General features: G+C 40.9%; 1 protein-coding gene and 1 long non-coding RNA gene across 4 annotated transcripts; one reads left to right on the forward strand and one right to left on the reverse strand.

Moving 5' to 3' along the window:
• Positions 1 to 1,435: 1,435 nt before the first annotated feature.
• On the reverse strand, positions 1,436 to 21,029 carry CHIC1 (cysteine rich hydrophobic domain 1). The gene is made up of 6 exons (XM_053955335.1): positions 20,804 to 21,029; positions 14,415 to 14,469; positions 7,847 to 8,002; positions 6,195 to 6,251; positions 5,947 to 6,006; positions 1,436 to 5,256 (listed from the first exon to the last, which is right to left on the reverse strand). The coding sequence occupies exons 1-6, from the start codon at positions 20,977 to 20,979 to the stop codon at positions 5,206 to 5,208; spliced, it is 555 nt and encodes a 184-aa protein (XP_053811310.1). The 5' UTR covers positions 20,980 to 21,029; the 3' UTR covers positions 1,436 to 5,205.
• Positions 21,030 to 21,037: 8 nt separating this feature from the next.
• LOC128794992 (uncharacterized) lies at positions 21,038 to 23,722 on the forward strand. Of its 3 annotated transcripts, none has more exons than XR_008433345.1 (2): positions 21,038 to 22,301; positions 22,406 to 23,722. It is a non-coding gene; the product is annotated as an uncharacterized LOC128794992 (long non-coding RNA). The 3 variants fall into 3 exon arrangements; XR_008433347.1 differs by having other exon boundaries at positions 21,038 to 21,832; XR_008433346.1 differs by having other exon boundaries at positions 21,038 to 21,796.

Consider the following 23,722-nt stretch of genomic DNA (forward strand, 5'->3'; position numbering starts at 1 on the left):
ATTGAGAGATTCACCAGTATAAAGTGTCAGATGCTGAATCTGGACTGATAATGAGTGTCTGCAGGGAACTTGTATAAACTACAAGTGGCTGAAGAGAAATAGCCCCAGATTTATCACAGAACAGCTATGGATCAGAAATACAGCCGCTAAGGAGACAAATGTGGCCCTTTAAATTTAATGGATCACATTCTTTTAATACAAGAGAGGGAACTATCAACACTGGTGCCTTGGCCATGAGCCACTAACTGGAATATTGTTCCTGGTCACTCCTATTCAAGGAAAATTAATTCAAATAAATGCAAGCAGGATGAACAGAAACAGAACTTTTCTTTTGAGAGGAGGCTAACATTTAATTTGGTCTAAGAAATGAAGGGTTTAAGTCTCTCCAAGCTTCACTAGAAAAAAATAAACTCAGCTAGAACAGTTCAAGTGATGACAGACACAGCATTATAAATACACTGGCACAGACACCACAGCAAGCTGCTCTACCAACAGGTCCGAGACTGCCTTCCAATAGAGTCAGGGCCAAATCCCAAATATCCTTAAAACAGGCCTTTGCTGCTAAGTCTGGGCAATTACATCTCCTAAAGCCCCTGAGGGGATTAACTCCTGACTCAGCCCCTCATCCCGTTTTGGCTGAACATCCCAGAAACATTAGAAACATTCCCTGCTTTTCTCAGCCAACATCCAGGATCAGCTCCATACTCCAGCAGCCCTGGGTTTGCCCAAAACAACTTCCAGCAAAAACATTGCACATGCCCCTTTCAGGAATGTGTGCTTTTCCCTCAGGGATGAGCCAAAGGCTTTTTTAGATTTAAGTCCTGCTTTCACAGCTCCAAAGCCAGGCTGGTCACACACACAAAGGGCTGCGATGTGCTGGGCACAAACCCCTCTGGAAGCCAGGATTTGTTCACCCTCACATACTGTCCCTGCTCAGGCTGGCTCCCTGGGAGGTGTGAGAAAACCTCTGCTTTTGGAGAGAAATACTGCAGGGAGAGGTTCCTTTCTCCCTTACCAGGGAAGGTCTGTGAGCCCACCAACCAAATAATGGAACTGTTAAGGCTGGCAAAGAGATCACCAAAGTGCAACCATTAACCAGCAGCACCACCATGGTCACCACTAAACCACGTCCTCCAGGGCCACATCCACACATTTTCCAACACTTCCAGGGATGGAGACTCCACCACTGTCCTGGCAGGAAGGTGGATCACCAGGAAAATCAGATATGATGATCATTCTGCAGTTTTCATCTTTGGAAATCCTTCCCAAGCTTTCCAAGTCTTGTTCTTTGAATAAGCCAAGGTTGTTGGCCTGGCTGTATCAGGTGTGTCTCATTTAGACACACCCTGCCACTGCTGCCATCCCACTAAAACACCTCTACAAGGAAAGATGCAAAAAATTTCAGGTTTTTTTTTCCATAAACACATTGCACTACTCAAGGTTTTAATCTTTAAATTTAATTAAAGAAAAATGTCTCAAAGTGATGAAGCATGTCTGACTTCCAGCTTCTTTCAATGGCACAAGCCAGTGCAGTAAATTATAGAAAGCAAGCTCAGTTAGAATTTTATTTTCATTTAAAATAAAAAATGGAGAGAAAACTCTCCAGATGTGAGGTCCTGTTAAAAAAGTGGCTGTTCACTTGTAAACAGAATAAAAGTGTTAAGAACACAGTTTCATACAGCTTAAACAAAACCACTTTTCAGAAGCAATACAAGTATGTTACAATTCTGTAAGAACACCAAAAGCAGAAAACAAAAGAATGGCAGAAGAATCACATAACATTGCTTTACTAAAGTGATAAATATTGATGGTGAATGTTAATAGCTTGACATTTTTATTGCTCCAATGGTAGTGTGTTGACAAGAAAACGTAGTAAATTGTCAGTGGGACAATAATAAACATCAATTTTTGCATATGGAGTTTTGTACCTATAAAGAAGAGCATCAGAACTTTTTTTTTTGTATTTATCAAAACCACACCAGATTTAATAATTGTTTTTTCTCTGTTTAATAGGAATTTACAACTGAACTCACACTCCCTAGACCTGGGTGTGCATGTTTGAACACTTCTGTTTTCTCCTCTGGGAAAACACCTCTGCAGGAGCAGGTGGGGAATCACTAAGGAAGAGCTTTGATGCTCTGCCAGAGTTCTGCACTCCTTCAGTACTCTCCAGATACAAAACTTTCTAGCTACAAACCCAAAGATTTCCTGGATAACATCTAGAAACAAAATTAGTGTCAACATGTTGATGTGAAGAAATAAACACTGATTTGGTAGACAGTAGCTGCTTTTAAAAATCTGCTGCAAACTCCCACTCCTGAGAGGGACCAGTCAGTTCCCTTTTCTCCTTCTCTGCACAATGGTGTTGGAACCAGCCAAGGCACTTTCTTTACCACTTCCACTCACTCTGCTGACATGAATCTGTTACATTGCTACGAATTCTGACAGATATCCTCCATAAACACTTCACCAACTCATGCTGATCATTTACTGTCAAAAATGAGATTTCCAGTCTCGGGAGACAGAATTGCCTGTGATGTTTTGGTATTAAAAGACAGCCCAAGCAAAAAGAACCTGTGCACAGAGCTCACAGCAGTAGTGCCAGCTGCCTTCACCTTCCAGTGAGCTATGAATCCTGTGTCTTTCACATGCAAATATAATACTGCTGCTGGTTTTGCATTTTAATGCAAATTTATCTACTTATTAAAACACGGAGCTTACTGTAAATGACAGGTTTGGCTCTCGTTCTTTATGTACGGCCACATAATTAAATGTCAATTAAAGCACAAAGACGAGACCCATTCATGGTTTGAAGACTGCACAATTAATAATTAAGGACAAATTAAAATGTACAGGATTTATGTACTTAAAACGTAAACTTTACAAATTAATATTATGTGCTTAAGTGTTCAAGGCCAGTTTGGATGGAGCTCTGAGCAACCCGGACTAGTGGAAGGAGGAGGGGGAATGGCAGGAGCTTTGGGGTCCCTTCCACCCAACCCATTCTGTGGTTCCATGGGAAATGCCTGTTCTCCCACCTGGAAAAGTATAGGGAGAAAATAGAGTTGTATGAAGAAGAAAATCAGAACCTGCTGAGATTTCTTGAGTATTTTGCACAACAAAGTTCTGGCAGAACAGTAAGAAACTTCATTGTTCTGTTAAATACTCCAGAAACTCATTAGTCAGTGAGACCCAAAGAAAGAACTGGGTGTGCCATTTCAGTTTTGGTTTACTCTGCCTCTTTCTGCCATTATTTTCTCTGCTTCCAGTTAGCACTCATCCCCAGAAAAAAAAGAAATAAAATGGAGACAACACTTTGCTTGGTTCTGCAATGGAAATCTGAGTTGCAAGGTGTAGCTAATGATAATTTCAAACAACACAGGAGGTTTTTATTCATGTTACAAATGCAATTACACATTTAATTGTCACCAGTCTACCAGTCAAATGAAGTTTCTGCATGAAATGTGCAGATTTCAAACTTTGAACCATCAGTCTGGGACAGGAAACAGCACCAACTTCCCTTTGAGTAACAACTTGCATAAAACTGGCCTTCTGTAAACATTGTGTACAAGGAATCTGACCTTCTACAGGTATTAGGATGCAATGGTCTTACAAATACTGTATTTTAATAGCATATTGCAAACTGCAGAGATGCAAATACATTCAGAGGAAACCCCAAGTCACCCTGAAACTAAAAAGCAACTTGGGATGATGTTGCAGGGAGTCAAGATGCTGCAAAGAAATGCCTGGACACTGATAATGAAATCCACCACAAGTTGCAAATGCTCAGTTGTCTGCTGGGCTTTGTTATTTCTAGTTAGGAAAGGCAGGGAACTTGCAACAATTTCCATTTGCTTTCTTTTATCCAGTGCTCTTGCTTAGGCCAGCCATTAGAGGAAGTTTTTCTACAATGACTTCCCTTCCTGAGATCAGGCAAACAGGGAAGAATCCAAAATAATACTGAATCCCACCAGGCTTTCCTGGCTCTCCAGACAGTGCCTGACTGCCAAAACATATTCAGGAGCCCTTTCAACTGCTGCACTTCCTCCCCTCAGCATGTTTTGAAACTCCACTTTGACTGAGATAAAACCTATTTCCACTGGAAATAGGTTGATGTCACTTAACTGTGAAAATGCTGAAGTACAACCACACCACAACAGTAACAAAGGTGCTACTTCAGCTTGGATTTGGCTGTTTCTAATTTTTCTCTTCTGTAACGAGGATCTCCAATTAGAGGTTAATTTTTCCTGACTTCAAAACAAAACAGAAATGAACATCCATATATATTCCGCACTTCAAAAGAGACTTTAGGGTATTATGTTAATAGCAGCTGCCATCTACTCCACAAATGCAGCTTTTGCAGAGGTGAAGGTTTCAGCTTTGTATTTCAGGTGCTGCAAACACCACCTGAAATATTTTTCAAAATAAAGACAGAAATGCTATGCATTTTTCATCCATTTACTAAACAAAGTGCAACTGAGCCCTACATATCTGACATATGTACAAACTCTTAATGGCTTTCCCATAAAACCAGTGTGGGTGGGGCTGTACAATCCCAGGGGAAGGAGCACATGGAACAGATGCTGGGGACTGTTGGCAATAGAATAAGAGCTATAATACATTCTGTAAACCTTGGCATACCACACTTTACATTATGCAAAGAGTCAATATTTACAAATCCATAGTGGGTAAACTAAAGAACCCCCTAAATGTAAATGATGATTTTGCAAAGTGCAGGACAAAACCAGTGCTGTTGACTGCAAGTCCTATGCAAGCAAGTTCTACTAAAATCATTACTACTGGAGTTTACCTGGACATTCCTACTGAGGGTTTCTAGGATTGCAACACTTACGATGAAATATAGGATGACTCAGCTTTAGGATGCACATTGGAGGACAGCAAAGAGAGAAATTAATAAGGCAGCATGCTCAGAACAAGTTTAAGCAGCACTGATGTTAACATCCCTAGTGGCAACTCTATCAGTTATTGGTAATGTTAAAAATTCAGAGTGCAACATAGAAGCCTCGTTTAACATAAAAAATGTGCAAATTGTTCTCTTCTTAACAAAAGAAAGTAACAGCAAGGAAGATCTCTACTGAAGAACCTTTTTAAGTCACAGCAAAGTAGACCATCTTCTTTCCAAAACCATCTACAAGGCACTAAGGGTAGAAAATGACAGGTAACATGAGAGACCAATGTTGTTCCTCAGTCAGGTCGAAATATGGGGTATTTTGGTAAGAACTCTATTAATATTACCTGTTGAAGAAAGGAAAAAAACAAGAACAGAAGACAGTAACCAAAAAGTTCAAAGCTTCAGCACAATTTCCATGAATATTACCTAATTCTTAAGACTAAATATATCTGAGATAGTCTGTGAGGAGGGAATATTCCCCAGGGTAACAAAGCAGAGATTCCAGTCATTCTGAAATAGAGGGACTCTGGGGTGCTTGGCTTTTTTAGGGGTGGATCTCTTTCCCTAAAGCCTACACAATCTTCACCGTTACATGTTAAAGTGGATAGGGGAGTGATAGAACCACGGAAATATTTGAAATTCTGCTTTCCTACAAGGTCTGTCTTATTTACAACCATGTGAGATTTAGAGCTGGCAGAAAAAAAACCCCACCAAAACAAACCAAAAACACAAAAGAAAAGGTCCAACCAAAAATCCACATTACTGTAAAGATGCAATACTTCTGCAAAATTATTTGAATCAAAGGAGTTCTGAATACCACTGTAAAGGTGAGTAAGAGTTAAGGAACTATGGACTGGTGCTGGTGTGGGAATCACTCCAATGCAGGAAGTCCCAGTGGGTCTCCCTCATTCCAAATTACAGACCAAACTGCACATTTGTCTGGGAGATCCTCTTGCACAGGGTCACTAAGCGAAGGATTTTCTCTATTTAATCATAGTTCTTTTGAATAGCAATAAGTAACAAGCAATACTCACATATTCCATCATATTGCTAGTTTCACATTTCCTTTTACTCAGCTTCCAGTGCAAACCAAGCTAAGGAAATAATTAACAAAGGATTAGCACAGCCTTGTTTGGATGTGTAATGCAACAAGCATTAGCAATACTGAATTATTAGGATCTATTCTTTAGGATCAGTATAAAGTATGGAATTATGACAAGACTGTAAAATCCTTCATTGCCAATATTCTTAAAGCTGAAAGAAACAAGCACTCTTTTCTTACCTTGTGATACAGTCTGTTATTTTCCCATTCTAATAACTTCTGAATTGATCTTCTAGTCTAGAAAGGAAGTCAGAAGTGTATCAGAAATGGTTCAGCAGCTGGTCTTATCCAGAAGGATCTCACTATTGCATTTCTGGCTAAGTTTAATTTATAGTAAGTTAAGTTTTATAAAAGTAGAACAACACGAAGAAGAAATACATGGAAATCTTATCACTTCAACCCCCCACTCCCCCTTTTTTCAAAGAAGGAAAAATACTCCTGGGTTTTTTGTTAACTTAGAATCACTGGAAAAATTTCTAAGATCAAGTCCAACTTAGGCCTGTGGCTTTTCCAGAGTTCATTTAGCTAGTAAGAGATCCTTTTGAATTTGGTGTTTTTACCTCCCACAGCCAACAAAACAGAGTCTCCTGGCCAAATCCTGCACTCACTGCAGGTGTTCTGCTGAAAACACAGATTCCATACATTTAATTTCCAGATTTTGCTAAGGGAATTGTGATCTGGATCTTGGAAAAATCCCTCACCACCGAACTCCAGTTCACAACAAATTATTTTCAACTCTTGGCTACCAAATGTGTCCCTTCATTTCCTGCTCTTTCCATGACTGTGGAGAGGAGATGATTTCTCAAGTTTCAGAGATTTTGAAGGTCACAAAGAGACAACTGTGATGATCCTGCATGGTATACATTTAATTTTAATCACTGCATGGTTGTTACCACCCTCACACCCCCACAGAAGTGCCATCATTTTCCCTACTTGGTGCATATTCTCTGTAGCCTTGAGAATTTCATATAATTAATACTACACCACCACATGGGCATTTATTTAGATTTTCACTGGTACAGGGATATTAAAAATAGCTTTAAAACTGCAAATACTCCTTTTGTATATCTCAGACATAAACCTCTGCAATAATTAAGTTTATAAAAACAGTTTGAATGAACTAAAACAAGTCCTGTAACTTTTTAGTGAAGCAGCTTCAGTGATGAGCACTCCAACAAGTTAACACATTAATGCACTTCCTCAATATCTACTGCTGTGATAAATCAATTCTAAATGTAAACCACAGAGGTAATTGACTAAAGTGCTTTTCAAAATTATTACTTTGGACCCGATTACAGGAGTTGTCAACTGTGCTGGGGGGAAGTCTTTAGAAAATAAATTTGTACTTGTTCTTAACAGAAACAGAACAGTAAAATACGGCAAATAAACCACAGCTCTGAAACATTATGGTGTCTATAGCATACAAAAAAGTGATTTTTAAATTTAAAAAATATTTATTTGGGGGGTGGAGGAGTGGGGATGTGGGTGTGAAGAGGAGAAGTGATTTTTCGGTCACATTCTGCCACTCTTTGAAGGTCATGAAGGCTCAGTTCTGCACTCAATTCTTAGACCTTGATAAGTCCTGGAAATTTAGAGTATCATATATTCCATCCTGTTTGAACTGAGATGAGATCAGCTATTCTTAAAACTATTGAGTCAACTGGTAATTTGGTGTAATTTCAAATTTTTTATATTTTCTAAGATGGAAATCAGAATAACCTTTTGAATGTGAGGCCAAAACAGGGTTTTAAAATGGGGAAGATATTATGAAAAGTTATTTAATCCTACCAATAATTAAAAAATCCATAGAATAAGATGAAACAAGGACTCACTCTTTTGTTAAGACAGACCACGGGCCACAGGCTGCAGCCCAGAGTGCAGCAGCAGCACAGGCAGCCACAGAGCAGCCACTTCACATTGACAGGGAGGTTCTTCTTCAGACAGGCGTTCACTCGGCTGATGCTGGTCTTGAATTCCTCAGGGGCTACCTGCAACAGAAGGGCTCAACTTCAGGGAGAGCCAGCACAGGTGTATTTTCTCAGAAATTGCCTCTGCAGGTTAAAATGAAACAGGAAATGACACAATCTTCTAAAGCACTGGTCACCCAGTGAGCATGAATAGTAATTTTCCTGCAACAAATTCATTTCTGGTGTGTGCACTGCACAAACCTGAGTTCAAAAGCCAAACATCTTTTAGATGAGCAGCCTCATCTGTATTTATTGCACCAGTAATTAATAAATGGGCCTGAAAACACAATGGGCCCAGACAAAATCAGAACTGGGACACAGCTGGGCAATACATGCACTGGCTACACTGAGCAAAACCATGGAAGAATGACAGATGTCTGCTTTCCAAGGGAATGTGGGAGCATTGCAGTAAAAGTAGGTACCACAGAAAGGGAGAATATTGTCCAAATTAGTGTCACACCAATCTAAGTCTACACTGTGCCTGGGTGAAGGCCTTGTCCACAAATAACTTCCTGATGTGGTCCACAATTAAGCCACAACTTCCCTTGTGGCTGCTTCCTAAAATAGGGAAGCCTTGAAAGAAATACACTGGACTGTATTTAAGGCAGAGCAAGGCATCTTGTACAGGGTTAGGAATAAAGCCTACTTATTGAAAACTAGCTTTTTGAAATTCAGGAATAAGTATTTTACAACTGTATTGCCACTGCAGAGTCACAGTGGAACCCCCATTTTGTATCAGAAAGGAGCTCTTTTCTCCAATAACTGCATTTTTCACCTACTCACATACCCCAAATCTCTCATCTCCCTACAGAATGCAAGTCACTTCCATCTGACAAGTCAAACATGGATTTGAGGCAGTGACTCCAAGATGACACCCTTGACTCTAATACAATCCATCATTCAAATACACAAAGCAGAAAAATTCAGGACCAACAAGAGACTTGACCAGGCAGGCAACTCAGAACAATTAAAAACCCCATCTTTCCTACCTCCTTGCCATGTTGATGCAAATCTCCAGTGTGAGTCTGTACACAAAGCTGTGCAAGTGCTCCACAACCCCCACCCAAGCCAGCCCAACTCTGCTCGTCTGACTCTGCAAACAAGGGCAGCAACACCAACAAAAGTTCATTTAATAACAAAGATCCTTTTCAGCAGGGGCAAAGCCACGGGGCAGGAAATGGAGAGGACCTGATGCTGCTGCCCCTGCCTATTGAGCTGAATTCTTTAAAGTATTGCAGGGAAGGGAGTAAATAAATACAACATCTGTTTCCTGGCCATTCAGGTCACCAGGCACTACAGAGTCAGAGGGCAGCTGGGCTTGCACACTAGCCAGGCCTACAGTTAATAACATGAGAACTTAATTTGTGATTATTTTATAGCAGGAATTAATAAATACATAGAAAGTAATTATTTTGCCTCCCTCTCACATTAAATAGACTATTTTGTTTTACATCTACAAATGGAGCAACTAAAAACAATTGTCTGTTTTACAAGAGACGCGTTAGTTTAGGGGAAAAAAAATGATCAAAGAAAACCCCCGAGATCCTTTGTAGTGGGACAACTGTTATGAAAAAAATCCCATTGTAATGTGGCAAACTATCCTGTACTTGCATGTCTCTAGAACAAGATTTTATGGATTTCTTTGCCAGTGCCAGATCTTGTACTGGAATATAACAAATACCAGATGCACAGAGCAAAACCATTTCATCTTCAATGTGGGAGAGCGTTTTGTAGGAAAGAACATCTGGGCTGCTGGTTTCCAGTAACCTCAGGCAGCTGCTGCAGTCACTGCCTCAAAGTAAACTGAGATTCCCACATTAATTGGCATTTTCAACTCCTAAGCAAGTTTCCATGGGCCTCATATTTAGATATCTACAAATGGCACTTCCTTTGATAAATCTTTTAGAATTTTATATTCTGTTTACGTGAAATATAAAAATAAGTAGGTTTTTTTTCCTAGAACCCATTTATACTTTTGTAATGACACTCTCTAAGAAAAGAGATTGTTTCCTTTTCCCTCAGACACAAAGTTTGCTGGACCTTGACAGCCCAACCTCCAAATCCAGCTGAACAAACTTGCCAAAGACAATGGAATGGCACAGCCCAGAATTTAGTTTAACAAGAATAACCCTTATCAGTAGTAACATCCAACACAAAGAGAACTCAACCAGATTCTCAGATCACAGCTGGCAGAAAAATTTGGGACCTAAGAAGAAAGCCCAGGGAGAGTCCCTCTTCCTGTGATAATTTCTAGGGAGTCACTGTTCACATCAGGTTAACATGTTCCTACATTTTAAGATGAAAGTTGAAGTATTCTCATTCCTGCAGAGCAAATGGCTAAACCAGAATCCAACTTTGGATGCCACTAAGCAACAGAAAATTCCCATTTCAGGAGTTTTGGTCTGATGCTTACCTTAATACAATATTATGAAAGCACCACTACCAAATATTTTCACCAAATATTTTCACCAAATATTTTCATGTAAAGGTGAATCTCTTGGCTATGACATAAGATGAAATTACTTAAGATGCTTTTGACTAATGCCAACTATTGGATCGTTTCTGGCTTTAGGAAATGGAATCACAACAAATATTTCTGTCACTAATGACACATCTTCATCTGAAACTAAAGGAACTGGAGATCAGGATAAGCCTCATGTTGTGATAAACAGAAGAAATCACAATTTGGTTGCTCAGTTTACAGCTCAGTGACAGTTAAGCATTGTTTCACAGTGATTAAGAACAAAATACCTGTAAATAATTGTTTTAATCTAATAATAAAACAGAATCCAAATGAAAGTCACCACAGAACTGTTGATTTTCTGACACAATTTAAACTCTTGCCTTCTTGCAGGTACAGCTTTTGAAAGGTGTATGTGAAAGGGCTGATGTATTTCAAACAAACAGAATTACCAGCTCTTCCTGCACAAAGACAGCTTGCTAAGAAAGCTCAGTTTTGAGTAATTCTGGAAATCTCTTGGAGAGTTTGTGTCTGGCTCTTGAAAAGAACGAGATAAGCACTTTGCTCCTGGCTGTGCTGTACACCTTAGGAAGGGTGTACACCTTTTTTGTTTTGGCTCCTTTTAGGAGGGAAAAAAACAAACCAAAACAAAAAAAAAAAAACATAAAAGGAAAGGAGGGGGTGTCATAATATTTTACAACAGGATGCAGAGGATCTCCAAACACAGGAAGGGAGCCAGCAAGGCCCAGCAGGCCTGATCTTTCTCCTTCAGTCATCATGATCAGCAGCCCTATCAATCACATGGCACAATGGCACCACAATGCCCAGCCCTCACTTTATGGCTCACCCTGCCCTGCACTGCACACTCCTCTCTGGGCAGGACCCCTTTTGTTTCAAGATCAGAGCAGGAAATTCCACTTTTCCCCTTCAGGATCACTGCCTCCATCATCTTCTGGTCACCTGGAGCAGTGTGTGCTACTGTGCTCAATATCACAGAGAATATTATGTTAAAAGCTTGTTTAAGAGAATTAATAATCCTGTAAACCTGTAGCACACAGAATTTAAATTTAACCAGCATTCCAATTTAGACCAAGGTCCAATTACATTATTAAAAGTTAAATATTGCCTCTGTATTAAGTGTAGTCAAATCTTTTCTTATAATGTTCCTCTGAAAAGAATCCTGGCTTGAGATTTACAAACCAGGTGAGTTTCTGTCTCATCCTGCAAGACAAATATTAATCCAGCTGAATTAGCTATGCCAAACATCTGAGGTACCTGGGATTTGCCTTTCCTTTATTATTTTATTGTCTATGCTTTACCCTCAAATGTACACATTCACCTCTCCCAAGAAAAGCAACAAATCAAGTCTCAAACACTGAAGATGTAATTACAAGCATGTAGCTCTAGGCTAACCTACAACAGCTATGCAGTCTCTGTAAACACTGGGAGACTGGAAAAATAGGTGAAGGAGGAGGGCGATTCCAGATTTCAGAAAAAGAAAATCAGAGGTTTGCTGCCATCACAATGTGGATGGACAAACCGAGGGCAGGAAGCTTAAGGAAATTACTAACACAAGAATGTGGCATAAATCCCAAAAGTTTGTGCTTCTGGGAGAAAGGTACAGCTACAGAGTTTTCTCTAATTAGGATTTTCATCCTGCTTTAAAAACCTACATCTTTTACATCTGTATTTGTTCTAAAGAAAACCAGTACCACTGAGAACTCCATCAAGCCCATCTAATGGCTTCATCTCTTACATTCCATTAGCAGATGGGATTTATTATTAATATCAATTCACAGAGGACAGCAAAGGCATTCAACTTAATGTTACACAGGCAATATGAATAAACTATGACATTATGTTAGAGTAGCTAGGACCAATGCAAATTCAGAGTAAACATTTTAATCCCAATTTGTAAATATAAACAGTCACTGTTATTAATAAATTTTGATTTCATAAAAAGAAAAAAATTACATTTTAACAACAGAGGATGTTAAAGTGGGGTCTCAGTTGACTATGGTACTGATTATTGTGAATTATTTAAAAGGGTATTTGAAGAAAAACGTCTTACTGGAAAAAATTACTGAATTTTCATTTTCAATAGGGATTAAGATGATTGACTGCCTTAACCAGAGGAAGAAGGAAATTCTTTATTTCTTGCAATTGACTGAAGTATTAAAAACCGAAAGTCCCACATTAAAAGCTGTGGTTTTTAATGTCTTTCATAGCAGTGGTGGCAGGCAGGAAGAAAAATGTGTTTACTATCTTATTTGATTGGTGTTTTCCCCTGACAAAAGGGAATTAATTTCCTTGCTCAGAAAGCCCCTCAAATCCACAAGATAACAGAATATCAAGATTCTCAACAGAGGAGCATCCCTGTATACAGTAAATCCCTGCCCATGCCACTCCTGTAGCACTGATTACACCCACAGAACAAGAAGGGTAAATGCCTACAGAAGAATTTCCTCTTTTCTGTCTTTGCTAAATTAAGTCCAAGCACTCAAGTGAACTTTAAATTAAGCTTTCTTTCACTGTCTACTTAACAAGAGGAGGACAGTCAAGTGGAAAATGTGACAGCCACTGATGCTGGTATTAAAAAGTGTAGACCTGGTTGTAGGTTGGTTTTTTTAATAACCCAAATATATTTTAGAGAGACAGAAAGACGTGAAATGATATCATTAAATTTAGTTTTAATGTTTCTTGCCTGGGATTTTCTACAGGCTTATTTATAATAAACTACAACTTGAGAAAAAGAATATAAAAATAGTTTCTTCCAGAATGTATTGTGGCTGTTCAGTGATCAGAAAGAGCTTCCCAGAAAAGAATAAGCCTCAGACAAGGTGGTGAAATGCAAAGTGTTGTTAGCAGCCCTCACACTGGAATCAGTAGGATTTGTCCTTCTGAGCTCAGTGAGATCCTAAAATTCCCAGACTGATTTTCAGCACCCAAAAACTCCAAGCAGATCCTGCTTTTCAGGGGTAGTGCTGTCAGAACAGCTGGACAACCTCAACACAGGGTTTTATTCATTGTACTCTGGTATGAAAATGCAGGAGAAGAAAGCCCAGATGGATCTGGCAGAAGCAGAAGCAAACACTCAGCTGTGTTTAGTGGATTATTGGTATGACTCAACCTCTGCAAGGCGCTGCAGAGGGAGTGCAGCTCTATGGGATGACAGGAGACAAAGTAGAAAGAGCCAAATAAACTTTTTTCTTCTCAAATTTTGGAAAAGATACATGAGGGGGATATAAATCAAAGCAAAAACAAAGCACTAGACAGTGAAACAGCAGGAAGAAAAAAATTCAAGAGAAAAAGTATTAAATAATTAAAAGATTTAAAAAAATACAATTACAAAAATAATTTAAAACTAACTAAGAATTTAGTGAAGATTGAATTAATAGCTACAAATTACAGTTTCTTACACTTGCATTAAGTAAGATGACAGAACTCCAGAGAAAGCAAGAGACTTGTCACCACTAATTTTCAGAACTAAATGGTATTTCTGAAAATGTTCTAAAAACCTACTTAATTTGTAGATTTAACACTAAGTTTTGTTCTGTAAAGCTTCAGATAAAACAGATTCACTTCCAAAGATTTGTCTAAACAAACTCAGGGCTTGGCAGGCATACTCAAAAGAGAGGTCTAGTACTTGTACTGATTTAATTCATCCAGGAGGGAGCACAAACTCCAGGTATTTAAAAAGCAAGGTTAAGTGAGTGTTGCTTTCATGTCTGCATGGAAACAAGTCGGATCCATGGTGAGCTTTGCTGTGTTTGGAATGTCAATAATGATAACAATCACTGCAAATCCTTCCTTCTTGTTTCCAGCTACACTGAGGGACTGGGCAGGGAGCAGCTGGGTCACACAGGCCACAGGTAACAGTTTTTAGTGGGTTCATTCTCAGGTATCCAGCACAGAAACCACTAAATGCACTGGCTCCTCCCATTGAAAAGAACAGTTTAATCTCACACTTACCTTCCCTGTCAGAACAGAAGGAAATTCTGTATCAAACTTGTTGCTCAAGCCAAACCTTGAAAACAAAAGAGACAAACAAAATATATTCCACCTAACTTACTTTGTTTCCCTTAATAAAAAAATGTAATAAGAGTTTGTACTTTAAAAAGAAACCACTATTAATTTCTTTTGCCCTTACATTTGCATTATTTCATGAGCTTTTGATCTAAGTTAATACAAAGTCTCGTGTGCCATTCAGTCATTTCCAGACAGAAACACAGCTCAGTGCCTTACTTCAGTACCTCCAGAAGTGCAAAAATTCTTTTCCAATTGGATGGCAGCAAGATTCAATCTTTGACTTTTGTAAGAAAAAACCCTCCAGCTATGAAATCCCAGGTTCAACAACCCTTTTATTTTCTTACACACGCAATTGTTCCACATGCAACAGATGAAGTTTGTTTTAAGGAACCCATTCATCATCATCTTAGAATTTTATAACCATGTGGTTTTAAAAACTTCCTTTGGGCTGAGTTAACGTACCTCGTAAGAGCCTACACAAAAGAGACTTTTGCAACAACTATGAACTTCAAGAAAATTAAGTTTTGGGTACCACTGTGGCTGCTCTTCATTGAAGTGTTTTGGTGTTTGAGCAAAAGGTTTTCATTAGAAGCAGCGAAAGCTCACAGAGCTGGATTTGGCTTGTAAACCTGTTACCACTTATTCCAAAACTCCTAAACCTTTAAAATTCAGTAATTTAACAAATTACAGCAGCAGCTGGCCCTCAGCTACAATCTGTATGATTGATTAAAGTTAAATATATTGTACATCAAGTCAGCTCTGCTAAACTATCTCCTGAGTATATGTGTTCAAAAAAATCAAAATACCTGAAAGAAACACTGCCAAAAAGAAGAGCACAAATACATTTGGTATTGCAGGAGTTATTGAAGAAACAAACTTTGCTTTGAGTCAAACTGACACCTGCCATACTCCAAACTGGTCCCTGGTACCAATACCAGTATGGCTGAAATATCACAGAACTGTGGAATGGTTTGGGTTGGAAGGGACCTTAAAGGTTCCAACACCTTCCCCTGGACATCAGTGCCCATCATTAGATCACACATACACACTCCTGTGCATGTGTGATACCCCAGATACCCAAACCTGACAATGGAAATTGTTCCCAAGTAACAAAAAGTCAAATCAACCTTAAAGAAGATAGAGGCAGAACAGAAGAACTTGTGCTGTCTGTAGAAATCCAGTAACTGAAATGTTTGGCAACAACACTGGTGAAGCTCAAGCCAGTCCTTTGATGAATAATTTAAGTTAGAGCCTCTTGTAAAGAGCAGTAGTTGTGTAAAACATTACAAAAACCCCCAAACAGTCAAACCAGTAAGATTTTAGGCAAGCACAAAAGTTACTAACATAGCACATTTCCATTCTCTTTGTATCTGGCAAGGCAGACTCCACATTTTGTACATTTTCAAGCTGAAATCTTCCAGGTTTTGTTATGTTATATATTTAGTTTTAAGGAAGCTTAGAGAGCAATGAAGTAGTCTTTTCAGTCTTTAAAAAAAGACTAAAATTATAAAGCACATTCTCAAGCTTGCTTTGAGGAACACAAGACTTTTCAGGGCAGCAGCAATGGAATAACCTGGAATGATCACAAAGTAGGAGCAATCAGACAACACAATAAAAGAACTACTGGAAAATTCAAGAATTATTTACTCTACCCATTTAACAGACCAATTCCACTAAATCATGCCAAAGGTCCATCTTGTCCACAACACTGATTCTTACAGTGGCCAGGAGCAGCAGCTTAGGAAACAACAAAAGAAATGGAAAAAAAAGAGCAAACATGTACCAGCTGTTCCTCAGAACCCTCCTCTGACTGTCCACAATTCAGAGTTCAAACACTTCCTAAGCCACAGGTAGTGTCTTTTATCTCACTGATCAAATCCACTCATGAAAATTCCCATTGCATAATTTCCATAAAGAACAAGATAAATTAGTGCTTTCTGATTAATAAATCTGATTAGGAATGCAAGATCACAATGTTTTTTGGGTTAAATTTTAAAGCTGATGTCATGAAACATACTAAAATGCCCAAATTTTTATTAGTTGCCAAAACACTCCCTTCAGTTGCAGCGCATCCAGGAAACCTGAATTACAGAAAGGCTCCTCTCACATTGACACCTGTGAGTGGCTAAAGAATGTAACTTTATGTTTTAACTATACTTTAAATACTATATTTAGTCAGAATCACTGGTGGTCTTTAGCAGTTTTACTAAAATATCTCTAGAAGTTTTACACACTATTCAGTGATTATTTACTACAGGGCTTAGAAACATTAAACTCTTGTTAGATGGCAACTCAACAACCAAATAAAATAAAAAGATTGAAGCAGGATGTTATACAGTTGTACAGCTTTACAGGCAACTTTGTGAAAGTACTGAAGTGTTATTAGAACCTTTCATGTAAAGAAGTTAAAATCTAAAGTATTGATGAAGGGGTAATTAACTTAATTAGACTTCCTACAACAGACTAGTGATCTAGCATGAGCAGGCCTATGAAATCTTCCAAAATTCAGTAATCATGATTAAAAATCATGACAACATCAATTCCAGTAGCTGTCCCTTAAGTCATTTAAACCAGCAGTTGGTGGTGATTTATTTCTGGGCCAGTTCTGTGACTCCTCAGTGCAAGCTGCCCAAAGTGTAACATTTAGAAATTCAGATCAGTCACCCACGTCCTGTGGTTGCACTTTTCTCACTGCATGACAAGTACCTCTAAAAGCCAGGCACTGTTTCCTAGAGGCTGCAACAGAACTAGGATGACCTCACTTGCCAGTTCTGGCCTTCTTTTCCTGTTTTCATGGATGGCATCAGGCAAATCTCATCACCTCATTTCCCCCCATCTGTAGAGTGGTGAGAACACAACTTGTCCTAGGGAGCTATAATAAGAGAAATGCATAAATCCCTCAGTTAAAGGCTGAAATGAACATCCTGAATCACCAGTTGCAAACCTCACCTGCAACAGGTACCACAAGATAACATTTTTTTATTAGTTTACAAAGCAGAAGCTCAGGTTTTCTGTCCCAGAACTGAAATAGGAAGAGTTTAGAAACACTTTCTTACATCTAGAAGAGAATACTTCAAGGTGCTTTGCCTTTTTATTTTGTTTGACTTAAACCTCACCTCATTCTCAGTTCTCCCACTCTTGTATTTATAGATAGTAATCAGCCTTACTAGACTGCACAAGTTAAACCTGTTTAGTGAAGCTCTCCAACCCCCTTCTAGCACAGCTCCTTTCCCCACACCTAATCCAGGTTATGTTTAACCTCTCTGCAAGAGTAGAGCTCAGATCCCACACTGCTCTTTATGAGGTATCAGCTGAGCTTTGGCCAACATTAGAGGGTAAAGATGACATTCCTCAAGAGCCCTGAGCTGAAATCTCCTTGAACATTTAACATTCCCCAGTTCAGAACGTTTTCCTGTGCAGCCAACAGAACTATCCAAGAATCCTTACCCAGGGATGATGTTTTGGAAAATTAAGTTTTTGGTAACGAGTGGCAGGCTGAGGTCATTTGCTATTTTAAATATGTGGAAGGTGGAACAATACCAGATAATACTCAAATGTTATCTCAACTGGCTCTTCCTTCCCCAGCTGATGAAAATAAACTTTTCATCAGCATCTGCACTGTGGGTCCCTGGGGCACTCCTACAGAAAACAGGATAGAACACCAAAAGTTAACTTCTAGCCAAGACCAGCAGGTTTGCAAACTTCAACAGGAAGCTGGAAACTAATGGCAAAAATATGTTTAATGGCTATTTCATTACCTCATTACCATCCATCCAAATGGATTTAATGATATGGAAAAATTACAGCAGATAAATAAAACCCCATAACCAGGTTACAGTTTGCTTACTGCTCTGTTTTTGGAAGTTATTGCCTTTGCTTTGCTAGGCATGACTCAGTCTTCACTACACATGCCTGTGTGGAGATACTTGGATGCACCAATCAGTCACACTGAGTATGGGAGAAACAGCAGACAAGGTGTTTATAACTTATCAAAATGGAATTGCAGAAGAAAAGGCATTTACTAGGACCTAGCAATTTATCTGTGCTAAAATGAAAAAGCTTTCAAAAACAATAAATATGGCAGAATTTTTTCAAAGAATCCTGGACAAGATGAACATAGATTTTGCCAACCATTTTTATACATGTCCTCTCTGACTAAAATAAAACAAATACACTTTACATGGTCACTCTTACCACACACAGGGGTATTCTAGGCTGGCAAAATGAAGTAGGAAAAGCAAGATCCTGCTAAATACCCTCAGAAAACTCCTGGAATTCATATTTAGTACTGCTGGATACTGCAGAATAGTTACTCTGTTAGAGCAAGTAGCTCACTGACAAGGTCATAAGAATAAAAAGTCTCTTACAAGAAACTAACAGTGTTTGAGTCAACCAGCTTAGGAGTTTCAAAAGAGAACTGGACATGAAAAGCTGAAGCAGATGACCCTGGAATTTGAGAATGATCCCTTCTCTATACACCAAAAGTATTCAAGAAGGCCAGTATCAATTGAGGAACAGGAGACATCTGAAACAAAAATCCAAGGAAAACAATGGCTTTATAAAGATAATTGTTTTTCTTTTTTTAATAATGTCTGACTTGTAAGGACAGACCTTTTCATTAGCAGTACTCCATACAGGTTCAGCAAACAATCCCAGGTTTTCCTGGATGCCATCTCTCCCTTCAGTAACTGGAGCAGGCTGCTTCTGCAGCCAACTGATTTCAAAAGCAGCAGCCTCTGTGTGATCAAAAAGTGACAGAGTTCCAGAACACAAACTCTTTGGGAAGCAAACCAGTTCCCATTTAACAGGAGGTTAGGATTATGTACTCCAGTGTCCAGGGTTTACTTGCATTTTATTGGTAACATCCAATAACTGGTTTTATCAGTATAAGGAGATTTAAAAATACAGCATGAGCTGATAAAAGCTGCCTCCTACCATGCAGGTAGGTCCTGTTACAGGAAGAAAGCTGAGAGGGGTGGGAGAAAGGGAAAATAAGTTGGATGTGGATTCAGTTGAGGTGGTTACAAGGGCACGTAGCTAGCTAAGGATTTCCACTTCCCTGACAAGAGTGCTTTTCTTTGATGTAGACATCACTAGATCTTGGAGATGCTCCTGCCCATCCCAAAAAGATGCTGGAACCAAGAAGGAACTGTAAGTAACATCACTAACACACAAAAAGCATCACAGAAAGGAAAGCAGATGAGTGTGTAATGTTTTTTTTCCAGTTCAGCACTTCAAATCAGGTAGCTCCTAAGATGGGTACATGGTATTCTGAGCACCTTGCTTGTGTTCCACCTCTCCTTTAGTCAGGCCAGCAGCTATCTGGGGTGAGGACACAAAGAAATTCCATCTGCACGGAGCAAACGCACTGCGCTGCAGCAGAGCAACTCCCCACTGGCACCAGCTCAGTGCAACCCTGATCCAGGCTTCCATGAGGATACAGATCCAACACATGGCATGGGAAAACCTTCCCCACCCAGTGCTTTTGCTGCAGGGACTTAGATCATGCTGCACCTACTTACAGAAAAAAATGTGAATTTTATGCAATCCAAAGACAGAGCCAAAGCAACACAAGCTTGGTGGGTCTCTGCAATACGTACATTTCAATACCTCCCTCCCTGCCATGAAAATTAACATGACAACCAACAACTTGTTAAGGATGCACTTGCTTCTATTAATTCTTCAGCTTGCTGGAGCAGGAATACTAAGAAAATCCCTACTAGTAAACATTACATATAAGGAAACACAGCTTGCTCGTCTTCTGTTCAACTGTTTAAATGAGCAGCAAACATTCTGGCTCACGCTGTGTTCCAGTGATAAAAACACTCAATCTAAACCAAACTCTCAACTAAGTTTGGGGCAGATAAAGTACAGCACGGGCAGGAGCCTCCTCTGCAGTGCAGTGTGGGGGCTCCCTGGCTCAGCTGTGGCACACAAGGGTCACAGCGAGATGGTTTGAACAGGCTGTTCGTCCTGGCATCGCGTGGACTTTGCTTTTTATCTAACAAATTGTTTGGATAAAGAGGAGCAACCAGGGAGGGCTGCCAGGGCTGCGCTGCAGCCTCTGCACCCAACAGCCAACTCCGGCTGCTCATTCACGGCTGGGGGTTTCCTCGAGCAACCCGAAAATACCCACGTTCACAGCACAGTTTCCCTCACAGAGAGAAGGGAGAGGGGCGCAGGGCTGCGGCTCTCGGCCCCGCGGGGCGGGAGGCTGGGGCCGACAGGGCCGGGGCACGGTGCTCCCGCTGCCCTCACCCCTCCCGGCGCTCCCGCCCGGCTCCACCGCCCCGCCACACCGGCCCCTCACGCTGCCCCCGCTCCTTCCTTACACGGTGATGTGCCCGGCGCCCCGTACCGCTACGGGATCGGGCGCGTCGCGAGGCCGGGGCAGCTCCTGGCTCCGCACCACGGGCTCGGGCTCATCCTGCTCCTCCTCGTCCTCCTCCTCCTCCTCCAGCTCGTAGATCGTGTCGAAGTCCGCCATATTGGGCAGCAGGACGCTCATCGCCGGCCCTCCCGCCGCGCCTGCGCAGCGCGCTCCGGGGGCGGGGCCGCGCCTCGGCCCCGGCGGCGGGCGGGCGGCGCGCAGGCGCGGCGCGGCTGTGGTAGCGCTGAGGGAAGCGGGGCGGCGGACGGCGCTGGGCTGCCCGCGTCAACCCCTGCGCGAGCTCCCGAGAGGTGGTGGGGAGCGGCTTGTGGCCGATGTTGGTGGTCGGTAGGCGGCCGCTCAGGTCCGGGCGTGCCCGCCCGCCCCTCGCTGCTCCCGGGCGGCGGGTAACGAGCCGGCACGAGGAGCTGCTGAGATAGGAGTTAGCGTTGGTGGTTATAGCGAAGCCGGAATAACCTTGTCGAGCTCTTGTTTTCAGAGACTCCTTCTAAGCCTTGCGTGTACAAGGAAGCGGAGTATCTCTGCTACCCTTAGCGTTTATAACCCCCGACCTCCCTTCCCGCCGCCCCCACCTCGGGTGCGCGCTCGCGCCCCTTCCCGCCCCTCACGTGCGCGAGGGTCACGAGCCGGCGCGAGCGGCTCCCGAGGGGAGTTTTAAATTGCTGCTTATAGGGAAGCCGGATAAAAACCTTACTGGATTTGTTTTTGGGGGAAGAAAAAAAGAAAAATCCACCCCTGAACCTTGGGCGTACAAGGGACCCGAATATCTGTACTCTCGTTACCGCATTTATAACTCCTCCGCGCGCCTCCCTCGGGCGCGCGCTTGCGCCCCTTCCCGCCCCTCAGGTGCGCGAGGGTCACGAGCCGGCGCGAGCGGCTCCTGAGGGAAGGTGGGGGCAGGTGCTGACCGCCTTCATTTTAACCTCTTTTCCAGGTGTGTTTCTGCGACGGTTTTAATAAAAACAGCCAGGTAGCGCTTTCTGCCCTTCCCCTCCTGGTTCTGCCTGCTGTGTCGCTCCCCGGGGTACCTGAAGTGAAGATAAAGGAGGGCGGGGATTGTGGAGTTTTCCCGGAGTTTTGGGGTTTGTTGGTGGGTTTGGAAAGTGAGTTATGTACAGCGCAATGGGGTGGTGAGAGGGAAGAAAATCCACATAGGAACAGCAAAACTTGGGGAAAAAAAATTCTCTTAGAATACTTCAGGGCAATGCCCCCATCAGCACACAGGTGTAAGCTATTATTTGGGTAATAAGCACTTAATTACTTACCTACTGCAAATGGAAAATAATCCAAAAACTGTTGGCGTTTGTAATTGCAATAGAAGAATGAAAAACGAAATTATGAGGGGGGTGTTTGTTGTTCTTAGTGTTAGCGTAGCTCCTATAAAGCGTTGGCTCTGGTTCGTGTACAAATCAGAATTCCTGACCTGCAGGTACTCTCAGGTATGAGCTCACCTCCTCACGCATGAGGTAAAAACGGCTCTCCATCCCTGTCTGTTGTTTCCAGGAAAATACTTCCCTCATAAATCATTTTTATTGTTTTTCAGGAGTTTCTAGACTGCAGCAAAATGCAGATGACTTGACAATGGAAATTCTTGTTGCCTCCGAAAGTAACATTTTATGAGCTACAGTTTTATCAGTGCTGCATGCTCTTACTTCAGCACATTATCCATCTTATGTGGAGCTGCAGGTAAATCACACTCTAACCTAGGGGAAAAAAATTAAGAGGCAAATTGTTATAAGATGAAATTTTGTTCTCCTATTTTTGTCAAAATAATTTTTTTATTTAGTGTTGAATGTTGCAGTAAATTGCGGAGAAGGTAAGTAATTGACCAAACACTGAAAATACATCCTGTTTAGAAACATGATAAAAAAAGAGAAAATTATTCTATACTTAAGGATCTGATATTTTTTCTACTGATCTCATCTTTATGTAGATTCATAACCAGTGGAAAGAAAGTGTTGAAACAACTCAAATAAAGTTATATATAGGAGTATTAATAAGGTACTGCTCTTTATTTTACTCTCAGTTAAATTCTGGATGTTTGCCTTAACTGGTGTGAAAACCAAAAAGGTGAGTGTTGTAACTGAGAGCACTGGAAGAAATGATCGTTCTGATGCTGTGCATTTACATTGTGGGCTTTTAATATTCAGTTGAGATTGTCTTGCTTGATGGCTGCTTTGGTGAACTGTCCCTGGGAAAGGTCATACAACCACAGAATGGTCTGGATTGAAAGGGGACTTAAAGCCATGGGCAGGGACACCTTCCACCATCCCGGCTGCTCCAAGCCCCCATCCAGCCTTGCCTTGGACACTTCAGGGCTCGCATGTGTTCAGTGTTTTTCCAATAAAAACTTGAAAATTTCACGTCTTGAAAATTTCACAAGGATGAAAGAGCAAGGGACAGGCAGAATGTGTGCTGGAAAGCGAAATAAATCCCATGGACTTGTCTGCAAGGATGTACAGCTGTCACATTCAGTATGACAGTGGTGACACTCAGGTGTTAGGGCAAGGTGTGGCAAACAGGAACACATTCAGCACAGTCTGGTGTTTAATTGAAAAACCTCCATTTAATGCAGCCTGGGTTTGGACTGAATAAACAAGCCAATGTTACAGACATTTAAATGGACGTCGTGCCAGAAGGACACGTGGTGTGGCATTAAACTCCAAAGCAGGTGGTACAGTAAGTTGCTGAATTGAGTGTAAAATGAAGCATATATTACTGTGTGACCTCATTATAATGAGGGTCTGAAGTGTTAACAAAACAAGAAAATAATTGTTTTTAATTGTAAAAGGTACTTTGCTATAGCAGCTTCATGTTTAACAATTCGTGCTTTTAAATAATAGACTGAAATCAAAGATCA

The sequence above is a fragment of the Vidua chalybeata genome, chromosome 14 (assembly GCF_026979565.1).
Source record: "Vidua chalybeata isolate OUT-0048 chromosome 14, bVidCha1 merged haplotype, whole genome shotgun sequence".
NCBI lineage: Eukaryota > Metazoa > Chordata > Aves > Passeriformes > Viduidae > Vidua > Vidua chalybeata.

Coding starts and splice junctions, on each gene's coding strand:
- CHIC1 (XM_053955335.1), bottom strand. CDS start 20,979: ATGAGCGTCCTGCTGCCCAATATGGCGGACTTCGACACGATCTACGAG. Junction 6,252..7,846: donor TGGTCTGTCTTAACAAAAGA/GTGAGTCCTTGT, acceptor CTTCCTTTCTAG/ACTAGAAGATCAATTCAGAA. Junction 5,257..5,946: donor CTAGCAATATGATGGAATAT/GTGAGTATTGCT, acceptor TTTCTTCAACAG/GTAATATTAATAGAGTTCTT.